Below are 26,817 nucleotides of genomic sequence, written 5' to 3'. Positions count from 1 at the left end.
TCAATGCTGCTCCATATTTTCGGTTGAAAAAAATTGCATTTTTTAACTTGATAATCTGTAAATTGCTGCTGCACCATAACTTCAGTTCAAAAACCATACCAAACCTTTATTTCAAGCTGAATGGCATTTTACTGCACAGTAATTATATCGAATGAAGTCGGATATAACGCTCAAATCACCTTATGTAACTTAAAAATTTAAATTGGAATACAATATTCTAATCCTTAAGCCAAAAAACTGCAAGCTAGAGAAATATTCATCACATCAACCAATAACAAAGCTTTGGAAATTAAAAACCAACAAAAAGTTAATTTGAAAAAATAACCAATAAAGATGTTTTTCAAAAAAAAGTAAAAGGTCATTTAAAACCAAAGACGAACACAAAGTAAGTCTTATAATATTTCAAACTTAAAACAGCTAGAAATGATTGCCAACGAATAATTAAAACCCAAAACGAACAGAAATTAAACACATCAAACTAGAAACATCAATCACAAAGGTAGCAGGTACTGATATAGATGAATAATTAAATCCTAAAACAGGTAAAAATTAAAATGAATGCTCAAGTTAAACTAAAAACTAACAGAAATTACTACACACAGGAGTATAGCTGCAGCTATACTCCTGTGTGTATATACTGAAAATAAGATATACTTTAATCTTAATTTATATAATTATAACATTGAAAAATAAAAATTACTGCTAAATAAAATCTTTAAATTTGAATTGCTAAGATTTCCATGAATTAATATTATTATATATTAAACACTCAGTTGGTGTTCATTAGTTCTTTTCAGTCATCCTCATTATTACAGCTATTTTTTTCTTCAAATTTTTGACCAAACTCAGTACACCGTTAAAAATACAAATAGTTTTCGATAAATACAATAGTCGTCAACATTTTGAGGCAAAGTGATAAAGAACTTGTTTGCATACTAGGTGATATAAAAACACTACCATTGATTGGATGTTTGGAGAGGAAGACTAAAGCTGCGTTAAGAGCACGCCAAATGTCGAGGTATTTTTTAAAGAACATACCATACTTTTTCTTTCTTTTTTAAGAAAAGTTATTTTTGAGACATGCCTTTTACAAAGATTTGGGAGGTTGACACCAAATAATTAATTAATGACATAGAAACAAAATAAACAGGCGAAAATTAACTTGCTTCAACAGGCGAAGTTGACTGAAAATCGCTACAGTGCTTCTTATTGCCTGGAAACCTAAATTTAGTTTCTATTTATTTGAAGTTTGATTTATTTATTTATTTTAATTTCTGTTCGTCGTGAGATTTCATTCGGTTTAATTCCTGTTTGATTTAAATTTGTCTTGCTACATTACTTTATTTCTTTTTGTTTTAGTTTTAATGTTGCTCTTTACTTTTCTTTTAGAAAACGTATCTTTAAATTAATTTGACCCCTCCCCCCGCGTTTTGATTAAGGTTCTTTATTGTACTTTAAGTGAAAAAGCTACAAAATTGACTCCAAAAGCATAAAAAACAAAGTTTGGTCCCAAAGCCCCTCCCCTTACTTAACTCTTAATTGACTCCATGGATGCCTTCCCATCTTATTTCTATATCTGTTCTTTGGTCGTGTTGTTGATGAAATTAAAGTGGCAGCGCTATTAAAACTAAACATACTGTAAATGATTATACATTATTATTATTAGAATTATGAGCAATGATTGTACTGTACATGCATCTGGAATAAGCAACTGATAGAGTGCGCTTTTATAATGAAATGCTTATTTTCAAATGTTTTGCCTTTTCAAAATACTGCGAAAGCTGCTGTTGTGTTGAGATTTCTTACGTGATTGGCTTATTCAAGAAGCAGCCATTTTGCTACGTACATGGGAACACGGCTGAAGCCTTGCTCTTTAAGTACTGCTTGTTTCTTCTTTTTTTTTTATTAGGACTATTCCATAGTTAGTTTGTATATTTAGCATAATGTAATATCAATAGTAAGTAGCTTATAGTAATCCTGCATGAAGGCTTAGTGAAGAAAATCACAGGGTAGCCTGTAAAACTGGTCTACTAGGCTATTATAGGCTAACATGCTGTTTTTTCGGGTTCTGTAGCCTATAGGCCTACAACCACCATATTTGGTCCTAGCCTTTTGAAGGAGGTAATGGTTGTGTGGTGAAAGTGCTGAATAACAGCTCTATTCTTCAAAAATACTGGTCTACTATTATGTTCTCATTACATGCTATTTTTTGTGATGTTTTGCATACAGCCAATGACCCTGTGATCCTAGCCTTTTGAAGGGGGGGGGATGTGGTGGGTAAAGTGTTAAATAACAGCTCTAGCAAGTGGTGGATCCAGAGGGGTGGATGTAGTCTAATGTTTTCTTAAGTAGTGTAATTTACTTAATTAACATATATTTGCATTAATTAAACTTGCTCCTAATGTAAGTTTATTGGATCAACCTATTTTGCCTCCCCCCCCCCCCCCCGGAAAAAAATTCTGGATCTGCCCTTGGCTCTAGCCTAAAGAAGGAGAGACAAAAAGAGAGGCATTTTAAATTACTAATTGCTAATTTGGATATGTGTTAATCTGAAAGATAACAAAGAAATTTAATATATTTATGATAATCAGATTATCATGCTTCCTTCCTTTGTTAGGCCTATTAACATTTTAAACTCTTTTAAAATAACATTTCTTATCCAGTATTCAATCAGGCACTCAGGCCAAACTAGATGCCTAGCCCATCTGATAGATCAAGCAATAGATTCAATGGTAAAATCCTAGTTTAGCTACTTTTTGCTATCTTGGAAATTGCCAGTTCCTTTTCCCCTGCTTTTAGCTCTTAAAATGCAATTCCTGTTATTTGAGTAGAATTTTAAGCCATTTCAATGTTTTTTTTCTAAATTTAGGAAATGTATTTTGAAACATCTGAAATTAGAATTGAGTAAAGTTATGAAGCTAAAAACAGTTTCTTTGTACTTCATTTCAGCAGAATGTCTGTTTTGTAAGGTTTCACTTTCAAAACACAAAGATTTATAAATGTCATCAAAGGTTACTACCCTCTAGAGAGGGAAGGAGTGCAGGTTGGTGCTTGAAAATACCTTCCTATGGCATACTTTTGTCTCTAGACCCATTCTTGAGAGTTTTATTTTTCTAACCTAACCCCTCTCCAAGATAACCAAAAGTAGCTAAACTAGAATTTTACCAGAAACAACAACAAAGACAGATACTATTAGGGCTGTATATGGGTTTGTCAGGGTGAGGTGTATTGTCCAGGTAATAACTTTTTTGTTGACAAGGAGTTAAAATAAAGAATTGAATAGTAAGCTACTGGTTTTGTTTTATTAAAGTGTTTTGCTCTGTAGAGCCACTACTCTGCACATTTAGGACTATGTTTCTTTCTCAGGGGGAACCTTTGGTCAAATTTCTGGTTGAGGGGCTTCTTGCTATCTCAGAGGTGCTTCTTGCTGTCAAATTTCTGGTTGAGGGGCTTCTTGCTATCTCAGAAAGGGTAAATATTTAGGAGCTCCCAATTTATGAAGGAAACATGCTAAACAAATAAAAGTAGTACCATTAGATCCCTCCTTTTATGCCATTTCCTAGTATCATGGTTGTTTTCTGACACTTTTGCCCACATCCCCTGATGGTCCCAGACATAGCCCTAGTAATAGCCTATATTAAAATTACATGGAAACACACCAAAATAGCAAAATTCTTACTTGATAATATACAACGTTTGTCTGCCAATCAAATCATCATGTTTCCTTCCATTGTTCTCCACTTCTTAAAATCATTTCATAGTGTTTGTATGCACAATTCTATTGTCTTTATTGTGTCAAAACTGAATTTCATCAAGTCTAGACTGAAAACATGTCTTAAAAGAGAACCAAGGAAATTCCAGAAGAGTCAATTAAAATAGAAAATATATTATTATGGCTATATCTGGGACCATGAATAGACTTGGGATAGGGTGCATTGTCAGAGAAGTGACTATGATATTTGGAAAGATCTTAATTTAATAAATTTAATGTTGAAAACACACTTTTGTGTGTTTAGCATGTTTTGTTAAGAAGTTTCCAGTCACTAAATGCTTACCTTGGAAAGTAGCTTAGTTAGACAAATGAAGCACTCAAGAATGAATCCAGGACCCAAAATACACTATAGGAAGATGAATTAATGTCAGATCAATAGCCTACCTATCAAAATTTTGACAAGAAATGTTTTACCTTAATTTTGAGTTCTCAGTTTCTTTTTTTATTGACTCTACAATTCCTATTATTTCAGGTTTTGAAAATACAATTCCTACTATTTCAGCAAGATTTTATGCCACATCAAGGTTTTATTCTGAAATTAAAGTAAAAGATTTTTAAATTAAGACTTTTCAAATAATCTCTTGCACAGCTCATAGCATGGCTTTCATTCTGGAAGATCTGTTGATACCAATCTCCTTGAATCATAGGACCACATCACTAAGTTACTTGATGCTGGGTTGCCTGCTGTCATAATTTTCCTTGGCCCTTCTAAAGCTTTTAACAAGGTTTGTCACAAGTGACTTGCAATTAAATTACATGCAGTAAAGCTTGAAAAGAAATCCTTGATTTTCTCTATCTAAAATCTCAACCTGTTGTCATTTGATGACTCTGGTAATAGTTGAATGTGTTGATTTCATTAGAATTGGTGTTTGTAGATAATTCTTAATTTCAGTGGGGGGATGGATATAATTACCCTCTGAAACCTGTTTTGCTCTGGGATTTTATTATGTTTTTAGGAATTGAAATAATTTGATTTTTATTGGTTTAAATAATAAATCCTTGAAATTGTGAAATTCTAAACTGGAAGAAATTACTCATGAGTATTGATGAAAAAAATGGCTAAGTTTTCTTTTGACAAGGCAGGAGCATTATAAACATTGGGAGTTTCAATTTTTGAATCTCAACTATTTGCAGTCTTGTGCAAAGTATTTTAAAATTTCAGGGGGGAGTAAGGGAAGTTTTTTTTATGTATTTTTGACCTAAAAGTTGCCATTCATACACAATCTCTGGAAATTAGAAATGCTGATTTTGCTGATTAACAGGGGCATAGCTCCAGCATTTTTATTGAGGGGGCAAAAAAGTTCCACATCCAGAGAGTCAAGGGGCATGGACTACATTTCATGTATTTACCATGCCAAACCTAGATGAAGAAGTAAAATAACCTTTTTGTAATTGATTTAATGAAAACTAATTAGTTCTAGCAAAATATAACTTTACATTTACATTTTATATCATTTAAGATTCATCTTCAAATTCTTTTTCAAGAAATCTCTGGTTTTAATCTTCAATTAGAATTTTACTCTTAATTCAATGTTTTGATAAACAATGAGAAAAAGTCCTTGCTAAAGAGTGATGCAACCCGGAAAAGAGGGAAGAAAGAGTATTCTTTCTTCCTCTAAGCAAGTTTTGAGTGGAGTTCATCAGGGAAGTGTTTTGGGTCCCACACAATTTAATATCTTCATCAGTGATGCTGCTTTGACTACCAGCAGCAAATTGATCCTCTCTACTGACAACCTGAAGCTTCTTGGATCAGCCTTTTCCTGTGAAGATCATCATACCCTTCTATAAAATAATCTTGGACTGCTTGGTCAATGAGTTTAGGCTTGACTCCTTTAATTCAATGTTACCATGTCCCTTGTCATTTGATTTGGTAAAACAAATCATTATTCTCTTGTTTTTCTCATGCCACATACTCTCCTCTGTAAACAATGAGAAAGATCTCGGAGTCACTATGATAATGACCTAAAATTCTGCAATCATGCTAAGAAGTCTGCTGCTGGTGCTAGTTCAACTATTGGACTGATTAAGCATACTCTTTCCACTCATTCTCATCCACTCATCCCTAAAGTCATCAGTCTTCTGTATAAGGGGCTTGTGTGTCTAAAACTTGAAGTTGAAATGTCTCTAGGCTCCCCTTATTTTAAAAAAGACATGAAAGTGTTGGAAGATGTGCTGAGACATGTTACAAAAGAGATAGCCAGCCTGTGGGAGCTTTCTTACCATGCAAGACTAGCAAAGCTGAAACTCCCAACACTTGTATAAAGAAGAAGTATAGGCAATACTATTCTAGCCTATAATTTAATAAGGGCTAATACTCTCCCAGTATTGTTCCTTACTGCTAGTCCTAATTCAGGAGCTAGGGGTCATCACCTGAAACTTGTTAAGCAGTTTACCCTATCATGAGTCCTCACTCAATTCTGTTCCTCAAGAATTGTCAACGGCTGGAATAAACTCTTTGAAGGAACAGCTACTGCTGAATCTGTGTGCTGAAACAGCTATATTTTCAAGCAAAGGCTGGCTGTTGAATGGTCCTCCAAAGAGTGTAAACTCAACTGCAAATCCGTTAATTATCCTCCTGCACCTGGTCACTAACAAATTTTGAAAGCAACTCAAATTCATAAAACCTTATAAATTAAGGTAATTCATAAAACCTTATGAATTAGGATTAAGCAATGGCTTGAGCCCCAAAACATGTTTCTTGTTCTGCATTTGAACAGTAGGCAACATCTATTTTTTCAAGATGTTACTTGGTACTTGTGCATTTTATGGTACCCACTGCTATATACTGTACTGGGAAATGCTAATGGAAACCCATCAAATGGGTATTTGCAATAGATAAATGGATGGCAAAGGATGATTGCTAATTACATTTACAATATTTGAACTGTTGTTTTTTGGGGTTTAGGGGGGGGGTACCTAGGTTGGGTTAAGTATTTAATATATGCTATGTTTTACCCCCCCCTCTGATGGGCAAATATATGGCCCAAATTTGTTTCTAAACTATTATATATTCATCCTATTTTATTATATTTCATTAGCATTAACCAAACTTGACTTCTTTTCATGGGTACTATATAATGCACAAGTACCTGTTACTTTTGTAGCACAAAGATCATAAAATATCTCTCCTCTTTGGGCCCAATCTTTTTTCAGAGCTCAAGCTATGCACTGAGAAGATCTTTTGAAAGTATCTACCTCCACCCCTGCCCTCAAAGGGCACTTGTGCTACCTTTTTTAAATTTGCAAAAACTTTGTATTATAAAAATGAGGCTTTCATAAATAAGTTTAGGTTATAGTACACACAAGACTCATGAAAAGTGTTTTGGGCCCCATAAGTTTGCTATATCCTAATTTATCAAGATTTAAAGGATTTTGAAACATGTGTCTTAAATTTAAAAAGCTCTTTTCTGCCTCAAGATCCTGCTCAAGTAATCTTAATTGTGTTTTCAAAATCTCGTGAGACAGAAATTGGATTGGAAAAAATTTGCCAACAGATTCTCTATGCAGTGCTCTTTACAAATGCAATAATCAATGCTGTCAAAAATTGCATTCAGCCAGCTCCCAAAAGAAGCCAGATATAGTGCTTGGCAATGTCAAAAGCTGATTTTGTGGGTTGGTCCTTATTTTTTGGGTTATCCTGAATGAAGATTTCTTTCCAGAAGGAAGGATTATGATACTAGAAGAGTAGTACTACTCAATTCTTCAGTTTGCTTTCCTTATACTCTTTCCTACTGTGATAATTGTTCCATTCTCCCAATGATATAGCTTTAGGCTATATACAAAACTGCAAAAAATGTAGATCAAAATTAAAAGAATCCTTTTGAAAAGAAGTAGACTAATAGAAACCTTTAGTATATTACATGTTTTTATGGTATTTTCATGGGAATTGTTACACACAATATAGTTTAGAGATGTATATATCCCCTTTGGGGGATGGAATTGGGTAAAACTGTCACTTTGGGGGGGGGGGTATGTCTGTGGTGTTAAGCAAAATGGTCATAAGTCCACTTTTTATGATTTTACAGGAGAGAAAAATGAAATAAAAAATGCACAATGAAAAATTCTTTCTCACAAATCAGAATTTAAGAAACTTGAAAATTTAAAGATTGATTCCTAGTGAAATTTTTGATTGGAATTTGCTGGAAATGTCCAAATTGCTGAATTGTTTGTTACTTAGAAAATAAGAGACTTACACTCTTTGTTACGCCCTTTTGGAACAATTTATTACTCAGTCAGAATTGAAGATAAGCCCATTTTGAGTAGACCAATCGATAGATCTCTTCGAGCCCTACTAAACCATTTGCTTAATTCATTTTTGGAAAAAAAGTGGACTTATGCCCATTTTGCTTAACACCACAGATGTTTGGAAAGGGTGTTGAACACAGAATCACATGGCATGTTTTTTCTTATTTGATATCTCAGTTTTACTAGCAAAAAAGAATGGCTTGTCACTTTAAGGGCTTGAAATGGAATTTGTGATGGTAGTAATTAGTATGTTTGGAGCAGTTTTAAAAGCTACATTGAGTGTTATGTTCATCTTTTAGAGTTCAGTATACATTCATTAAGTGTATAATTCAAAATGTGTATTGCATGCCAAATCAACAAGACTGGCAAAGCAGCAGTCTAGAGAAGGGCAAAAAAAAAAAATCAATAAAGACTTAAAAGATGTCCCATATCTATCCTATCTTCAGAAGCTTAAATTACCATCTCTAACTAGTTGTTATAAATAAGGCAGTGTAATAACAGTATACAAGCTTCTGGATGCTGAAGATAACACAAATTTTGCAAATTACAGTGTTTGTGTAACCTAACAAAAAATTTGTGTCAATAATTGCTAATAAAGTTTTGCATTGACTTTTTAACAGGATAACTTTTGGGGTATAAATTTTTGAATTGCCCTTGTTATTTGACTTGTGTTGTATTTTAAATGAGGATAACTTGAGAGGGATTTTATTAATGCAAACCCCCCAACATAATCCGCAGCAAAGTTCTTCAAGATTGATCTCCTATTGTTATGATCATGCTGCATCTATGATTTTCTGTGATTAAAAGCTACTAATAGTGTCATCATGACTTGGGATATAGGGGATGTTTGTTTTGATACCTTTTGAAGCACATTTATTTCTTACATGATAAGCGTGACATGCATCATTGTTGGGATTGCTTGAGAGGTCTGATGCTAGCTCAATAAGGGTGGATCTCAAGTCAGAACAGAAGAAGGTGTTAGAATTTGAGGGATAAATTGTTAGCAATAAAACATTTCCATAAGCCATGTTAATAGCAGCAATTTTTGCAGATTTTCTTCTACCAAATTTTGGTATTAAAGGTTCTCTGGACTTCTGCAAATAGTAATGAGTCTAATAGTGCAAAATAGAAGTCCAAGATGTAAACACACTAAGAACGCATTTTGCAATTAGTATTTGATGTCTACTGAATTTAAATTGAAGGATTGACAAATGCATAGCAAGTATAGGGCTAATTTTGGAATGTATGGTTCTCAAGTCCAAACAAATTAAGTAGACAATTCATAAATAATGTTTGATCCTCACCAAAGTTATTATGGAAGGATTTACAACGTATTTGATTATAAATCTATGCATAGTATTGCAATGTAGATGTCCAACATTAAAACACATTAAGTACAAAGTTGTGCAGACATTATTTTTGCAAAAGGTGGCAATTAAGCATTTCTGAGGATGTTGATTACAAATCTAAGGCTGGCGTCACACCTTGTTGAACCCAAAGCCATGCAGGATTTTCAATATATATATATATATATATATATATATATATATATATATATATATATATATATATATATATAATTTGAAGCTTCAACCATTCAATGGTCAGTTCAGATACAACTTAACAGGTTTTTTTGTAATCCATTTTGTTTATTAAGAAAATATATCCATATAAAAAAATATATCTTTTTGTTTAGAAAAATATATCTATTATCTTTCAATGAGGGGCTTCAGAAAGCGAAGGATCTAAAGTTGAGTATATTAAATGTTTTCTATCTGTTATTATGAGGCACCATTTATTTATTTTTCTAGGTATCTCTTTTCGTGGGACACAAAGTTTTGTTTGATCAATATGGATCCACCTTTGGTTGACAAAGATATTGGTAATGAAGAAGACAAAACTGTCAATGCTACAGCACAGCATATGGAAGATCCTTTTAATGATAATGACCACAGAGACATTGATCTTGGTTTGGAATGTGAGGTGCTTGGGGACCCATTTAAGAATGTAGTTGAATCTACAAACAAAAGTGAAAGCAATATCCACAAAGCAACTATATCTGATAATTTGATTAATGGGAGTGATTTTTGTGCAAATATCTCTCCTGAAAGCAATGATTCACCTGGGAATCAAAAATCCATTGATGGAGATCAGTTAGATCCTGTTGGAGGTGAAAACCAGGGTAATAGTGAGACTGAAAAACGAAAACTTGACAATTTGAGTTCAAAATCTGACACTCAAAGTGAAAATATAAGTAATGACAATGATTCTTCTCCCATCTTTAATGAAGTTGTATCAGCAAGCACTCTAAATTTTGGTTTTGTTAAAAGTGGTAATCTAGATGTTTCTGGTAACCAGACAGTTTCTTTAGTGGCCAAACACAAAAGTGAAAGAACAGACAACATCTTTTTAAACAACAGATTAGATGTAGATGCTAGTAATCAATCAGAATTGGCAGCATCTAGTGAAGATATTGATATTCCAGGTGAAATTGAAATTGAGCCTTCCTGTGAAGTAGATAAAGGCAAAAACATTGAAGAAGAATATGACCAGGATCCTATTAAAGCTACAAATGATGCTAGAGACATTGTGTCTGAGAGTAATTGTATGAAACAAAAAGATTTTGGCAATCCTGGCTATGTAGGTGATGATGACATTGACATGTTAGTGGATGAAAATGAAGAATTGAACAAAGAAACCTCTATTATTATTTCTGATTGTCATAGTGCTGTTAATAAATTCTCTAATGTTGACAAAAATGCTATTGAAGGAAAGAATGAAAGTCATTCAGAAAAACAGCTTGTCAGTAAAGGCCTTGAAGACAAAGAAATAGGAACATGCTCTATTGATATAGATGTTGGTAAAGATAGCAATAGAGTTGAAATGGAAACTGGGGAGGAGTCACATGATGGATCAGTCAGTAATTTGGATACAGGAGGCACATCTACAAGGAAACTGGATAGTCTTGAGTACATAAGTTTAAATAGCTCACATGACATAGTAGGCAATATGACCAGAGATGAAGATGATGATAGTTTATTGGGATCTTTAAGCCTCAATACTTTGTCTGATCCTTTTAAACATGAAGAAACAGATGATCCATTGAATGACAAAGGTTTTCATATTGATAATGAAAAAAAATCCACAGTTTCTGTTGATGAATCTTTAGATGTTTTTGAAAGCCAGCTAGAACAACAGACTAGTAAGTCTAATGCCGCTACTCTAAATAAAAAACAAAATTCTGGTGTTAATGATCTAGGACAAACTAAAACTTTGGGCTCTGTCATTTGTAATGAAGTTTGTTCTAAGACGCCTGAAACTGAAGTAATGTCTGATACTATTAGAAGTGATGATCATGACCACTCTTGTTTACAACAGGATTGCCACAATCCCATTGCCCAACATAATGACATGATTTTAGAAAAGACTGATATGTCTGTCGAAAAAGTAATAGAACCAGAGAATCTCATTTCAGCTAATAGACCAAACTCTATGAAAGATGCAGCACTTACTAAAGAAGCTTGTAAAATTTCAGATCTAGAAGGTCCATTGGTCACTATTGGTGAAAATCAACAAACCAATTCTGAATGTCATTTCAAAGATCCTAATATTTCACTAGCAACAGAACCAGAGAATGTTGCTACAAATAACATGCCTAGAACAATAGAAGCGGTAGTAATTAATGAAGAAATCTGTAAGAAACTGGCTGACAGGCCAGTCAATGTAGAGAATGCTTCTAGACAGAATAAACTAAATTCTGTAGAAGAAATAATGACTACCGAAAAAATACACGAAAGTCCAGAAAATGCATCAGCCACTACTACTGAAGATAAACAAACAAATTCTCAGAATGATTTGAAAGAGTCTAGCTCTTTACTGGTAACAGAAAAAGAGAACGTTTCTATGATTAATGAGCAGTGTATGGATGATAGCTCTGAAGAAGCTGTAGTAATAGCAGAAGAAACTGCTGGAAATCTAGCTGAAAAGCCAGTTAATAAAGATGTGCAGCTTAGCTTTCAAAGTGAGTTAAAAAGTTTAAGCTCTTCACAGGAAACAGAACAAAAGGGACATGCTACAAATAGTGAATCAGTATCAATAGAACATGCAGAAATTACTGAACAAATTCCTGGAATTCTTGTTGAAAAGCCACTGACCATCAATACACAGAAAAATTCACTAGGAACAGAAACAGAGAGTGTTGCTAAAAACAAAGAGCCAATCTCTATGGAAGGTGTAGTGATTACTGAAGAAATTTGTGACAATTCAGTTGAAAAAACAGTCACACACAATAAACACAAACAAAAAAGTTCAGAAACTATCTTAACAACTCCTAGTTCTTTGTTGGTAGCAGAAAGTGAGAATGGTGCTGCAAATAATGAGCCAGGCTCCATGGATGATGTGGCAATTACTGGAGAAATTCGTTCAAGTAGCAGACCTAGTATAATTGTAAGGATTGGTGATAAATCTGAGAAAGACAATGATCTGACTATTAGCAATCAAAAGACTGTCATCACTCGAGGTAATAGACAGATATGTATCATTCATGGTGATAAACTTCTTGATAAATTAGATGATCAGAAGGTTGCTCAGTGTGTCCACTGCAAAATGGTAGGTTTTCTTTGAACACTTACTAACAAAAATAAGGTAAAACCTCAGGCCTATAAATTATGTGGTGGAAACAATTTCTGGATAAGGTGTAAAAAGTTAAACAAAAATGGTAAAAATGTAAAATAAGTGTAAAATTTGATATGAAAATTAATCAAAATGTATTCTTCCAAAAGCTTTGCTTCCAATGGAATGAAAAGAAGATAATTGTATGCAATGAAGAATTGGTGAATTAAATCATAGAATTCATTTTAATAGTGTCAGGTTAGTAAAGAGTGATATGTCTCACCTGTATAATTATTGACTAAAAAATGAAAAAAAAAGATAAAACACAACAAACAAGAATTATTGCATTGTAGCATTTGCAATATCCATAGCTACAGCAAATGAACCAATTCATATTTCCATGTATTTATTGAATTTTGAAAAAATTGCTGTTTTTTTGAAAACACAAAACTCATGCAAAAAAAACAGGATGTTGCTTTTAGGAGTAAAAGAGTCTTAAAGTAGCCTTCAGGAAATAAAAGATTATTTCATAAGGCTAACAGTAATTTTTACGAGCCATAAAATAAGTATTTATAGCATACAAATTTTTATTTTGGCTGCCTAAAGCTCATTAAGACAATGCAAAAATGGCAGGCTTATTTATAATGCAGCTGATTGGTTTTAGAAGCTGTATTATAGAATAGTAATATAAATCTTAATTTTGGAAATGTAATTTCGTATTATTTTAAATCTGAAACCATTATATCAACTCTAGGAATCCTGTTATTTCTGGCTATAGTACAGAGATTTTCAAGCTATTACTCAAATATGTGAGGTTAGCAAGGGTGGATCCAGGATTTTTTTTTGGGGGGGGTTACTAATTTTTGACTCAGTTTTCGACTAATTTTACTGATTTTTACCTAGGTTTTACTTATTTTTGACTCGGTCAAAAATTTCGGGGGGAGGGGTTCAAACTGGGTAAACCCCCCCCCCCCCCCTGGATACGACGTTGGAGGTTAGTTTATAATTTAAACAGTTTCATTTCCTAGTTAAAGACAACCTTCATTTTTAAGTAGTGTTTTTAAATACTACCTTCATTTCAGATTTGTCTATACAATGATAATCTAAAATGTATGACAAATTAAGCAAAATTAAACTTGTATTGAAATATTCTAAGCTACTTTATATTTCCACTATAAAGGAATTGTAACCTACCTTATGTTTCTACTTTACGAAAATTATATATTGCTTGTGTTTTCAGTAAACCATTAGTTTTCCAAGGTTCTACAAATAAGGGAAAATTTCGTGATTTGGTTTATTTGAGCTAGTTTTATATTTATTTGTTACATAAGTTGCAAAGCAATAATTTTTGGGCATTTTTAAGTTTAAACTTTGCTTTTTAATTCTATAAGGAAAACTTTGCTTCTTTAATTAAATGTTTTCTTGTTTGTAGTTTTGTATATAGTACCAGCGGACCAAGCTTCATTTGGTGAAAAGAAAGACAATTCTTTTTTAATCTGCTCTCCAAAATGACTTAAGTTTCATTTTATTTGGATGAGACATAAAAATCAATGCTGCCAAGGTAGCTGTCATTGCTGCTGCTATCTAGACTTATTGTAGTTTCATCTACATAGAGCATCCAATGCATGTTGTACATACAACATACCATGGTTTTGGACAGGTGTACGAAGGTCGTCACCAAAAACATCGAACGTTTGCCTACGAGATTCGCACGTGGTTGTCACAACGCTAGTTGAAGCAGAAACTGGGATCGTATTTGCACATCCAGGTGGAGTTCTGGTGGAGTCAAGAATAACTGGCGGAATGTGTATACTTCTTGTCCAGCTTTTTCCTCAGTAATAATTGTTGCTTTGTGTTTTGTTACATAATTCAGTAACAATCAGGCAGGTTCCATTTCACATACCTTCCAAAATATCTAAATTATACATTAGCATAGTTATCATACATTGCTTTATTTTTAATTCACAGGATGGCAAATCAGCAATTTAAATCAAACTATAAAATTCTAATGTGAATTCAATATATCCTTCCTGTTTGTCTTTCACAGAATCATGATTTTTACAATCTATATTCTCTTGGGATACAATCAAAGATTTCAGCATTAATATTACTGGCCACCTTGATCAGCAGTGCAAGAATAACACCCTCCATTGTCATTTTGCTTGCAAGGCAATATCCAAACACTTCTTTGATTAAATTACCTCTTGAATTATATTCTCAAGTAATTTGGTCGCAATAAAGTAATTTTCTGGAACCTTTCCAATTTGTAGTTTCAGAATAAACTTTGTGAATGCTTCATGTGCAGGATCAACACGTATATATTTTTTTAACAAAATACTTGAAAATCATTCCAGATGTGTCTTTAAGTTATCGACAAATCAAGGGTTTACTATGGTCTTCAGAGTTGACAGGTAAGCAATAATGGAAATCACCTCTAATGACTAAAATTTTCCCTCCTACAGGCAAGTTTGGATTTGCAATAGACTGCAACAATTGATTTGCATTTTGTAAACCTTTCTTTGCTAATATTGGTGGCTCATCCGTAATGAAAAAATCCACATGAGCAAGTTCTGTAGCTTTGATTGAATCAGATCTAATGTTCGAAATAGAATCAGACGAAAGCAGAACTTTCAGACTAAATGCCTTGTGTGAGGTTTGTCCAGCAGGCAATAAAGTAGAAGCGATTCTAGTAAATCCCACCACATTTTACTTAGAGGTTTTGGCCGCAAAGTAGGTGACACAAGATTCCATTCATGAAGGTTTTACTGGTACCGCCAGTCCATCTAGGAGAAAAAAATAAACATATTTAGGGTCATGGACTACATAAAATACTGTCAACAATTTCAATATGTTTTCCTTGTAGAAACTGATGCATGCGTTCTCTAGTAGCAGGTGACTCGCCAGAATTTAGAACGTCTATGTTTTGGTCATCTTTGTAATTTTTATGTTGTCCATAGTATACTGTTCCACCCAGAAAGGAAAATTTAGATCTTTCATTGCTGTTGTGTATAGCTTAGATGCAGTATTACGATAAGCACATTTGGTTGCAATGTCCACATATCTTTTTGTTTCCTTGTGTTTTCAGAATAAAATCTTTCGTCAATTGATTTTTAAACCTTTCACAGATACCTTATGGATCTTCGGGGTATCCAAAAGTTAGAATCTGAGCAAATAGTATTTGCATTACCAAAGGCATTTTGGACAGAGTTGATTCCTTTGGACTATTTATCCACTGTTAATTGTCGAAGGGAGGTCATGAGCTAGGTAAGCTTGTTTGTATATTCCCTAACGACTTACATTCATAATAAGGAGATAATCAAAACTTGTTGCGTCCTTTGTGTGATAGAGAAGTACTTGTAAATGGAAGGATTCTGGTTAAGCAGCATAGTTTACACTGGTGCACTCCACAAATGACCCACAGTTGACTGATTCAGGCTTCCCGTGTCCCGTTTTTCCATCCTATATGAAATATTCGGGTATTTGCCAATAGTAGTAGTAGTTCTAGCTTGTTTGCATTTAGTTCACGAAAAATGTAGAAAATATGCTTGTAAAATTAACTTTATTGTCCATTCTCTGCCATATCATCTTGGACTTGGTAAATATTGCAGTCGATATTGACCACATGAATGAATATTTAAGGAGTTTATGATATGATTCTTTCTTTGGATTTCGTGGCCAAATGCCAGTATGCTTTAGGTGGTGGGATGTAGCAACCTTCCAGATGGGTGCCTGCTTCATTATAAATCAAACGCCGTTGATTTTCGAAAACCTTTATTAAACCGCAATTGTGTACTTTGTATTTCTTCAAAACTGATGTTACGTTGGAATTTTAAGCAAATAAGTATTATATTGGGCCATATGACGATTATCTTTATCTTTTCGATATGCTGTTAGCTTATGTGAAAATCTTCTCAGTTGTTTGGTCCGGTTTTGGGTCATAGCGGCGACAATACTTCGGTTTTTCATCATTTTCAGGGGTGTTACTTCTTTGAATTGCATTGAAAACCAAAGCAGTACTGCGATTTTCTATTTTCATTAACCATACATGTAGTTTTTGGATAACTTTACTCTGCACGGATTATGAATTATCCATATTCTCGTAATTCAGGGTCGTTAGTATTCAAAATTTTACCTGAAATAATATAGTTAGTTTTTTATGGATTGTGTGTTTGATCTTCAGGATTGTTAACCTTTATGATATTCGATTGTAGAACCTTACTCAGCCTCCTTTCCACATATCTGTTTTTTATCCAAATCACTGATAATTTTATCATATTATTGTTTCGATATTAGAGAGACGAGGTCAAGACATTCTAGAGCAGACTGATTTATGATAACTCCGTTATCAGATAGGATACTCGCTTTTTTTTTCCGATCAATCGAATCATAAGTAATGTCTTGGTCTGGTGAATGATGGTCAAAAAGTTATACAATATTGCGCTAGTAAGTGATGTTAGGTGTGGACCAATTGAATAAGGTAGTTGAATTGGTATTTCCACGAGTGTATTTTGACGTTTCTCAGAACGACAGAAAAATTTGATTGCGGTATTACTATTTCAGCAACAACTACATTCTATTTCACAACTAAGCCGTTGATTAGTTGGATAACAGCTGCCTGCTGATCGGCTAAAACAGTTTTTTTATTTTGCTCCATTGCATGTGATCACGTTCAACTCGACTAAGGTATCGACGAGATGTTGTTGAAAAAATATTCCACCAAAATGTAAAGCATCGAAAACCGTTTGACTGAGATTGGGTATTACATTAGTTTGCAAAAAAAGATGTGTAGCTTATATAGGTCAAAAAGTTATACAATATTGTGCTAGTTCAAGTGATGTTAGGTGTGGACCAATTGAATAAGGTAGTTGAATTGGTATCCCCACGAGTGTATTTTGACGTTTCTCAGAACGACAGAAAAATTTGATAGGCATTAAGCGTAAGAACAACTTCATTACATGCAGGAGGGTTGAACCGTCTGCAATTTCTGCCATCTGGTACTGTTAAAATGAGCTGGACATTTGGAGGTGGTAGTCCCAGTATGTTGATTCACATCTTCCTCAACTTCTATCGTCGTTATGTAACTTAGGGTATAATTGTTTTGTTCTTGCAATATTTCCTCTGACAGATCCATTAATTCAGCACTGATTCATTAATTTAGAGGATGTGCAAGGCTTTCGTCAACATCATCATCAGAGTCTATAAAGTACTACAGTTGGCCATAGGAAGGTTGTTCGAAATCACTTCGAGTTTTTTGTCACATGTGTCACCATATTCATTTTGTGTTAAACTTGTCCAGCTGCTTTAAAACTAAAAATATCACGACTGCAAATGGTTTGATCAACGTTAAAATTGGATGAAGCTAAAACAAAACATGAGTTGCAAGTTTCGGGTTCGTTTGTGAAACTCATTAGCTAGCGGGTGGCGTAGAAAAAAGCAAACTAATTCATTTGGAAACTGCGGAGATGGCAACACAATTCGACCATGGAAGCTGCAATCTCCAAATGAATCATCTTTGGCTGCTGTTCTTTTTCTGGGAAATAGAAGGCGCTGCAGCTGATGCATACAACGTTGAAGGGTTCCAATGACTTGTAAATAATGCTTGCATAATTTATGGAATCTTTTTAGGTTCGTACAGATTCTATGTCATAGCTTGTTGCCATCGAACGTCGCGATGTTGTTGTTCTTGTAATGGCGTATTTTATTCGCATCGTTTTCATTTTGTTGTAAAAATTGGTTTCGGTCATGATCCAAGCGGTGATTGCTTCTTTCATTGTCCGTGATGCGGTACATATTTATTCGTTGCATTTTACAAACGTGTTATTGGGATTGAGATTCATTTAGTATTATAACTCCCTCGGACATTTTTGTGCCTTTTTCTTCAGCTGTTTGGCTTGTTCGTGCTGCTTTGGATAGTCAAGGTTGTATGACGAAAATTTCTTCTGTTCGATTTGATAGATTGAGAGTGAATTTGACATCATTCGTAACGCTTAATTGTCTAGGTTATTGCTTTTCCAACGACGCATCATTTTTACTAACTGGGAATTTGCGTTTCTTATCGTCCCTTAGGGAATGGCTATGTATTATTGGATTTTGAGTGAAACTAAAAAATTTGAATCTGTGAAGAATAATTTTGACATAAGATGTGATTCAAACTTGCATATTTATATCAACAAATTAATCTATTTTTATCGAAAATCATATTAAATCGTCATATGCTTTATAAATAATTTATTGCATATTTTTATTCTAAATTAAGGCCCTAATTGAATTTTCGTAAAATCGTGACCTACTTAGATCGTTGTATCACACCAGAAAATGGTAGTATGCCAATTTTCCAAAAAACAATTGTGGTGTGGTTTTCAAGAAAAATATCGCTGATAAATAAATATACAGCTGTTATTTATTTTATAGTATTTACTGTTTTTATTTAAAATTACTGATAAATAAATATACAATTATTATATGTTTTACATTGAAAAATATCAAAGATTAATTCATGGATATCAGTATCTGTTATCTTTATATTTGATGTGATTATTGTTTATAATTTCTGTTCGTTATTAGTTTCTTTTATTCTTTGTAAGTAATTTCTGGCAGGTTTCAAGTTTATTTCCGCTCGTCTTAGGTTTTAATTTATGACTTCACTTTTCTTTAAGACCTCTTTTCGGTAAGTTTTTTTTTTTTTTTTTTGTAAAACGGTCGAATATCGGGGATTTTGTGCAAATGTAATAGCTTTCTTCAAGGAGGAAAAAAATACGTTGGACAGATTTGGTAAGTCACTTTATTGTAAGAAAAAGACATTACACACAGAATCACGATGTGAAAAAAAAGAGCAACGGCATGACTTTTAGACATGAACACACATAAAAATAAATAAACCAATAGGCTATTTTAATTTAAGAGTCCAGGAAGTCTCGCTACCGGAAAGAAAAATGCAATCCTTCTATATCATGATTCACACAAGAATAATACTTTTTCTTTTAATTTTTCTTTGAGGCTTTTGTTGTGCGTCACTTTCGTTTGCGATTTGTTGTGATGCTATCATTGTGCAGTATATCTTTCCTATCTTACAAAACGATCAGTAATTGTATTTCTGTAAATTTTTCTCGAAAGTTACGCTATAATATTTTTTTCCTGAAAATCATCGTTGTACCATTTTACCTTGGGAAAATTCGTTTAGAGCCTTAATTTAGGAAGAAAAAAGATCTTAGGAATGTCACAAATACTTGGAAGTGGCGATGGATAATTCACGTCGCCTATTTGGATTATCGTGTCCCTATTTTTGGAAAATCGAGGTCAGTTTAAAAACAAACATTAATAAAGAAAGAGACTATCGGATTGAACGTGATGGTGGAAGGGTTTTCTTCTGTGTTTCTACTTTAGCCCCCCCCCCTAAAATGTCCTTCTTTCTAGGTCTGTTAGGGGTGAACTTTTTCATTTAGGGATTTTTAGAAGTCTTCTGTATTTATCTTTTAAATCTGTTAAAATTATTTTCCTCGCAGTGTATTATTCAGCCTTTGCTTCGAAGTTACTTTCTTTACAAGGGTGTGTGAATAGCAATCACGCCATTATTATTCTTAAACGTTCAGAGCTTGGTTTGATGAAACTTATATGCAGCGATTGTTTTATCAATTAGCTACTTTGGTTAATGATGTACAACATAACAGGTAAATTGAACTGTATTTAAACTCAACATGTTGTTTCTGACTGGATTTTTGGTAAAGTGATTTTTTCCCCTTTTTTCCAGTTCACGGATCACCGATTCACGAAAATATAGGGAAAAGGGAAGCATTTTTTATTTCTAAATTCTAGAGTGCAATCGCCTCTAGAGGCAATCCCCCTTGTCCCTGGCTTAGCCAAGAATGTTCCATGTCCTCAATCCATCAATGATGTTAGGGTGATGTATTTACTCAGTTTAGAGGTAATGCCCTTTTTGCTCAGCTCATCTCTTACGGTTACGATGGATCTTTAGCAAGCTTTGACCTAAATCACTGCAAGGCATGTATGCAAGATTTTAACCTGGAAGTGGCATGCATTAAGGAGTGAGACAAAGCTTCATAAAATTGAAATTGTACCAAAACTAGTAGATATTGAAGGGATAATTGCAGAGATCTCATTTTAAGGAGGCCAAAAGCCTGAACTTTCCTTTGTATGTGCCTGATTAACCATTAAAAAGTTTTTTTTTGTACGAACCAGCCAAAGTAATCGAACCATACTAATCAAGGAGTAATCTATTATTACTGAAATTCTTATTTTGTTATGTAAGAAAACTGTTCCCTAATACATCTTGGGACTCTATGTTCTGGTTCGTAAAACCTCCTGACATTTATTATAAGTAACGCAGTATTACAATTTTTCAGCCTCTGCACTTGCTGAGGATGCCTATTAAAGGGTAACAATTGACCCCTTGAGCTTTAAATATACATTTCCCTTTTCATTTTTGTTTAGAAAGTGGAAAAATACCCTTGCCCTCTCAGCTATATTTGGCGAATTAGTACCACTGACACTGGGTAGGTTTCATAGGCAGCGCGCGCTGCCTAAGTAAAAAACGATGTGGGCACAATGTGTGTGTTTTTTTTTCTCCACCCCCGGGCGCTTCGTATCGAAGGAGTTGTCGAAGAAACTTCAAAAGATCTTATTAGTTTGGAAATTCAAAGGGTTAGTACCCCTTTTAATAGTCGAAAGCTATTGTAGGGCAACTTGCCCCCCCCCCCCGATCTTTCCCCAAACACATCCAATCAAAATTTTGAGATAGTCATTTTGTTCAGCGGAGTTGATTTCCAGATAGAAAATATGTTTTTGAGGAGGACACTCCCCACAGCCCTCAGGGCAAGGGTTTTAAGTTATGCCCTGGGGGCATATAAGGTTTTTCAAGAAGGTGTTGTCGTACAAACTTCTGAAATAGCTCATTCGATTGGAAATTCAAAGGGATAGTGCCCTGTTAATAGTCGAAAGTGGCTGGAGGGCAACTAGGCCCCCCACGCCCATAATTCCCCCAAAAATATCCAATCAAAATTTTGAGATAGCCATTTTGTTCAGCGTAGTTGATTTCCACATATAAATTATATTTTTGAGGAAGAAACTCCCCCACAACTCTCAGGGCAAGGATTATAAGTTATGCCCTGGAGGCATATGAGGTTTTTATTGAAATCTTTGCCGTAGAAACCTGAAAAAGGGCTCATTCGATTTGAAATTCAAAGGGATAGTACCCTTTTAAATAGTCGAAAGTGATCGGAGGGCAATTAACCCCCCTCTCACTCCCACCTTTTCCCCAAACACATCCAATAAAAATTTAGAGATAGCCATTTTGTTCAGCGTAGTTGATTTCCAGATAGAAAATATGTTTTGAGGAGGACACTCCCCCACAACCCTCAGGGCAAGGGTTTTAAATTATGCCCTGGGGCATATGAGGTTTTTATAAAAGGCGTTGTCGTAGAAAATTCAAAAAATGCTCATTCGATTGGAAATTCAAAGGGCTAATAGTCGAAAGTAATTGGAGGGCAACTAGCCCCCCCCCCACACCCATCATTTTCCCAAACACTTCTAATCAAAATTTTGAGATAGCCATTTTGTTCAGCATAGTTGATTTCCAGATAGAAAATATATTTTGGAGGAGGACACTCTCCCACATCCCTCAGGGCAAGGGTTTTAATTTATGCCCTGGGGCATATGAGGTTTTTAAAGAAGGCGTTGTCGTACAAACTTATGAAATGGCTCGTTCGATTGGAAATTCAAAGGGCTGGTGCCCTTTTAATAGTCGAAAGTGATTGGAGGGCAACTAGCCCCCCCCCCACGCCCATCATTCCTCCAAACACATCCAATCAAAATTTTGAGATAGCTATTTTGTTCAGCATAGTTGATTTCCAGATAGAAAATATATTTTTGAGGATGACACTCCCCCACAACTCTCAGAGCAAGGATTATAAATTATGCGCTGGAGGCATATAAGGTTTTTATTGAAATCTTTGTCGTAGAAACTTGAAAAAGGGCTCATTCGATTTGAAATTCAAAGGGATATACCCTTTTAAATAGTCGAAAATGATTCGAGGGCAACTAACCCCCCTGTCATACCCACTTTTTCCCCAAACACATCCAATAAAATTTTTTAGATAGCCATTTTGTTCAGCGTAGTTGATTTCCAGATAGAAAATATATTTTTAAGGAGGACACTCCCCCACAATCCTCAGGGCAAGGATTATAAGTTATGCCCTGGAAGCATGTAAGGTTTTTATTGAAATCTTTGTCGTAGAAACTTGAAAAATTCCTCATTCGATTTGAAATTCAAAGGGATAGTACCCTTTTTAATAGTCGAAAGTGATTAGAGGCCAACTAACCCCCCTCTCACGCCCACCTTTTCCCCAAACACACTCAATCCAAATTTTTAGATAGCCATTTTACTCAACGTAGTTGAAAGTTTTGGAAAATAGGTCTTTAAGGATGACAACCGCTCTCCCACAGCCCTCAGGGCAAGGGTTGTAAGTTATGCCCTGGGTCATATAAAAGTTTTTATTTAAAGCGTTGTCTAGAAACTTCAAAAGGGCTCATTCAATTGGATTTTCAAAGGGCTAGTGCCTTTTTTAATAGTTAAAGGTGATTGGATGGTGACTAACGCCCCTCTCACGCCCACCATTTTCCAAAACTCATCCAATAAAAATTATGCAGGCCAAACTATGAAGTCTTAAAAAAACGAAAAGAGTTAAAGTACTGTTTTCTTTTTCCCTGAAAATACTGTCAATATAAAACGAACAGAAATTAATTTTAAAAAAACTTTTTCCACAAAATAAGTTTTTCAAAGGAAAGTAAAGAACTCCATTAAACAAAACTTAGCAAAATAAAATCAAATAATCTACCAAGCGTGAAACTACCACAAATCAGCATCGATAAATAAATGAAACCCAAAACGAACAGAAATTACAATAATTAGCCGAGTCAAACTCAAAACGAGCAGAAATTAACATAAGTTGGGCGCAAAACCCCTATGCCTTCCCAATGCCAGAAGAAAATTTACACTTTTCTGAAAAAATACAAATGAATTTGCATTGTCAGTTTAATATACATATACTGATATTTAGTAATCAAAATGTTTATATTATTTGATTTATTAAAGTTATAAAAGTAAAACCATTTATATTTTTCAGTAAAGTGCAAATTCTGTTCTAAGATGGCATAGGGGTTTTCAGCCCAACTTATGTTAATTTCTGCTCGTTTTGAGTTTGACTCGGTTATTTATTGTCATTTCTGTTCGTTTTGGGTTTCATTTATTTATCGTTGCTGATTTGTGGTAGTTTCACGCTTGATAGATTATTTCATTTTGTTTTTGCTAATTTTTTGTTTAATGGAGTTCTTTACTTTTCTTTGAAAAACTTATTTTGTAGAAAAAGTTTTTTAAATTAATTATTAATAGAAGCTCATAGTTTTTATTTTATATTATTCTTTTTTTACTGATTGAACTGTTATGTTTGGCTGACTAGGCTTAAAAAGTTATTGTCAATATAAGTAAATTTAGAAACATTACATAAAAAGGTTTTTATTGTACGAATCAAGATATGGAGGATTTGCATTTTGTTTCCCTCAGCTAGATTTCCTGCACTTTAGAAATCAAATGGTATATAGGCCTATGTTTTTACAAGTGTTTTAATGTCTAAAATTTGCTTTTTTTACGTTAAGGTTTTGTGTGTGTGGCCTTTTTTTTCCGTTGAAGTGACTTGCCAAATCTATTAAACGTATTGTTTTTTTTTCTTCCGGAATCACGAAATTGAATATGCAAAAATCCCCTATCTGCCTTTTACATGATTAATTAAAAAGAAATTACCGAAAAAAAGTTCCAAAGAAAATTATAAAAAGCCACATTGATACTTGAGACGAGTAAAAGTAAAGTCGTATAAGGATTTAAACTTAGAACGGGCAGAAATTACGACAAATAATCACATAAAATATAGAAATCATACATACTGGTATAGACAAATAAATATTTATTGTCTTTGATATTAAACAAACAGTAATTGTATATTTATTTATATATGAATTTTTCTCGAAAATGGGACTAGAATTACTCTAAAAATTGGCATATAACCATTTTCTTGTGTGAAAAACCTAATTTGTTTCAGAAAACGGCAATTTAATTTTTGTCTGAAAATTTGCTTGTTACCATGTTCTGGTGTGAACAAACGTTTTAGATTGGTCACGACTTTGCAAAAATCTCTTTAAGACCTTAATTTTGGAAAAACAACATTACAATTTAAATTATATCAAATTGTCTTATATCAAAATTATTCCCCACAGATTTAAAATTGCTCTTGTCCGAAAGCCATTCCAAATTAATTTCCAAATAGGCCTAAGGGACGACCCAAGGAACGTAAATTTCCTATTTTTCAAAAGGTTGCGTCGTTGGAAGAACACCAATCTGGACAATCAAATGTTATGAACGATATCAAATTCAGACCCAATGAGCAAAATCGAATTGAAGAAAGTATTTTTAAACAGCCTGGACCATCCAACACAGTAAGACCAAGCCGTACAGTTAAAGCCAAAGACGTAGAAAAAATGTCCGAGGTAATTATGCTGCTTAATGAATCCCAAAAATATATTGATCAAATGCTGCAAAAAGGTGCCAATATTATCGCCAACGAAAATGATGAAGAATGGAATCATCGCTTGGAACGAGACCGAAAACGATCTTCTAAGTTATTCAATGATAAATAGTTTAGCTTGCAAACTAAGTTAACACGTTTTAACTCTTCACAGGTAACAGAATCAGAAGGTCCTGGCACCAACAGTGAGTCAGTATTAATGGAACATGGAGATATTACTAAGGGGATTCCTGGAATTCCTATTGAAAAGCCGCTCATCAATACGCAGAAAAATTCACTGGGAACAGAAAAAGAAAAGGTTGCTAAAAATAACGAGCCAATTACTATTGAAGGTGCTGTTCTAATTGAAGAACGTAGTGACAATTCAGTTGAAAAAACGGTCACAAACAGTAATAATAAACAAAAAGATTTTGAAAACATGTTAACAGATATTGGTTTTGAATTCGAAAATGTTGCTGCAAATAATGAGCCAGACTCCATGGATGACGTAGTAATTACTGGAGAAATTCGTTCAAATAACAGACCTAGTTTAAGCGAAATAATCAGAGCCAAATCTGAGAAAGATGATGATCTGACTATTATTGGAGAAAAGACTGGCATTACTCGAGGGAATAGACTGATGTGTATCATTCATGGCGATAGACTTATTGATAAATTGGATGATCAGAAGGTTGCTCAGTGTGTCCACTGCAAAATGGTAGGTTTTATTTGTATGTTTTTTAATAAAAGCGATAGAAAACTTAAGGCCTATAAATACTATGGTGGAAACAGTTTGCCAATCAAACAGTTTGTGGTAACGAAGCGTAAGTGAGGAGTGACGCGGCTCAATACTACCAGAAACTCTAAAAAACAGAATTTTGATACCGATAGATTTATCAAAAGAAATGACTTATTATGCTAATTCCAAATATAAAAGCTTCATTGAGTTTAGTGTTACACATCAACGACCACGAGCCTGAAACATTTGCTTGATTTTTCAAAAAGGGGAGGGGGGGGTGACATCCCATAAAAGTCAAAGAATCTTAACGAAAATCACACCACCAGATTCAGCGTATCAGATAATCTTATATCAGAGGTTTCAACCTCCTGTTAGAAAAGTGTGGATTTTCTATTTTTTGCCGGAAGAAAGATCACGGATGCGTGTTCATTTGTTTGTTGTTTTTTTTTCTCCAGGAATGATAGCATCAATCCAGTGGTCCTAGAATATCGGGAGAGTGTGTGTTTGAACGAGAATTAAAAGTTTTAGTTCCCTTTTTAAGTGACCAAAAGGACTAGAAGGCAACTAACCCCTCTTCCGCCCCTTTTTTCTCCAAAATCGTCCGATCAAAATTTTGAGAACGCCATTTTGTTCATCATAGTTGACGGTCCAATAACTATGTCTCTGGATATAACATGACCCCCCCCCCCCCCGCTCCCCACAACCCAGGGGAAAGATCTTTAAGTCATAAAATTTGCCCACTGTTTACAGATAGTATTTGTTATTGAGAAGTATGCATACATTTGCGGGTGGGGAGGGGGACGAATTTCCTGCTGAGGGTGTTTCCATGGGGAGGGAAGTTTCCTTGGGGTGAACTTGTCAGTGAAAATTTTACACGGGGA

General features: G+C 34.2%; 1 protein-coding gene across 1 annotated transcript in view; it reads left to right on the top strand.

Moving 5' to 3' along the window:
• The first annotated feature begins 1,839 nt into the window (after positions 1-1,839).
• Positions 1,840-26,817, top strand: part of woc (zinc finger protein without children) — a 116,185-nt gene continuing 91,207 nt past the window's right edge. The window contains exons 1-3 of the mRNA XM_089085698.1: positions 1,840-1,877; positions 9,829-12,625; positions 25,373-25,915. Of these exons, the coding sequence (XP_088941824.1) occupies positions 9,869-12,625; positions 25,373-25,915 (3,300 nt within the window). The 5' untranslated portion in view covers positions 1,840-1,877; positions 9,829-9,868. The remainder of the gene's footprint in view (positions 1,878-9,828; positions 12,626-25,372; positions 25,916-26,817) is intronic.

The sequence above is a fragment of the Artemia sp. Qi Xiang Cuo genome, chromosome 3 (assembly GCF_049724085.1).
Source record: "Artemia sp. Qi Xiang Cuo chromosome 3, ASM4972408v1, whole genome shotgun sequence".
Lineage (NCBI taxonomy): Eukaryota > Metazoa > Arthropoda > Branchiopoda > Anostraca > Artemiidae > Artemia > Artemia sp. Qi Xiang Cuo.
The sequence above is the reverse complement of the archived record's forward strand: the minus strand, read 5'-3'. Positions and strand labels throughout refer to the sequence as shown.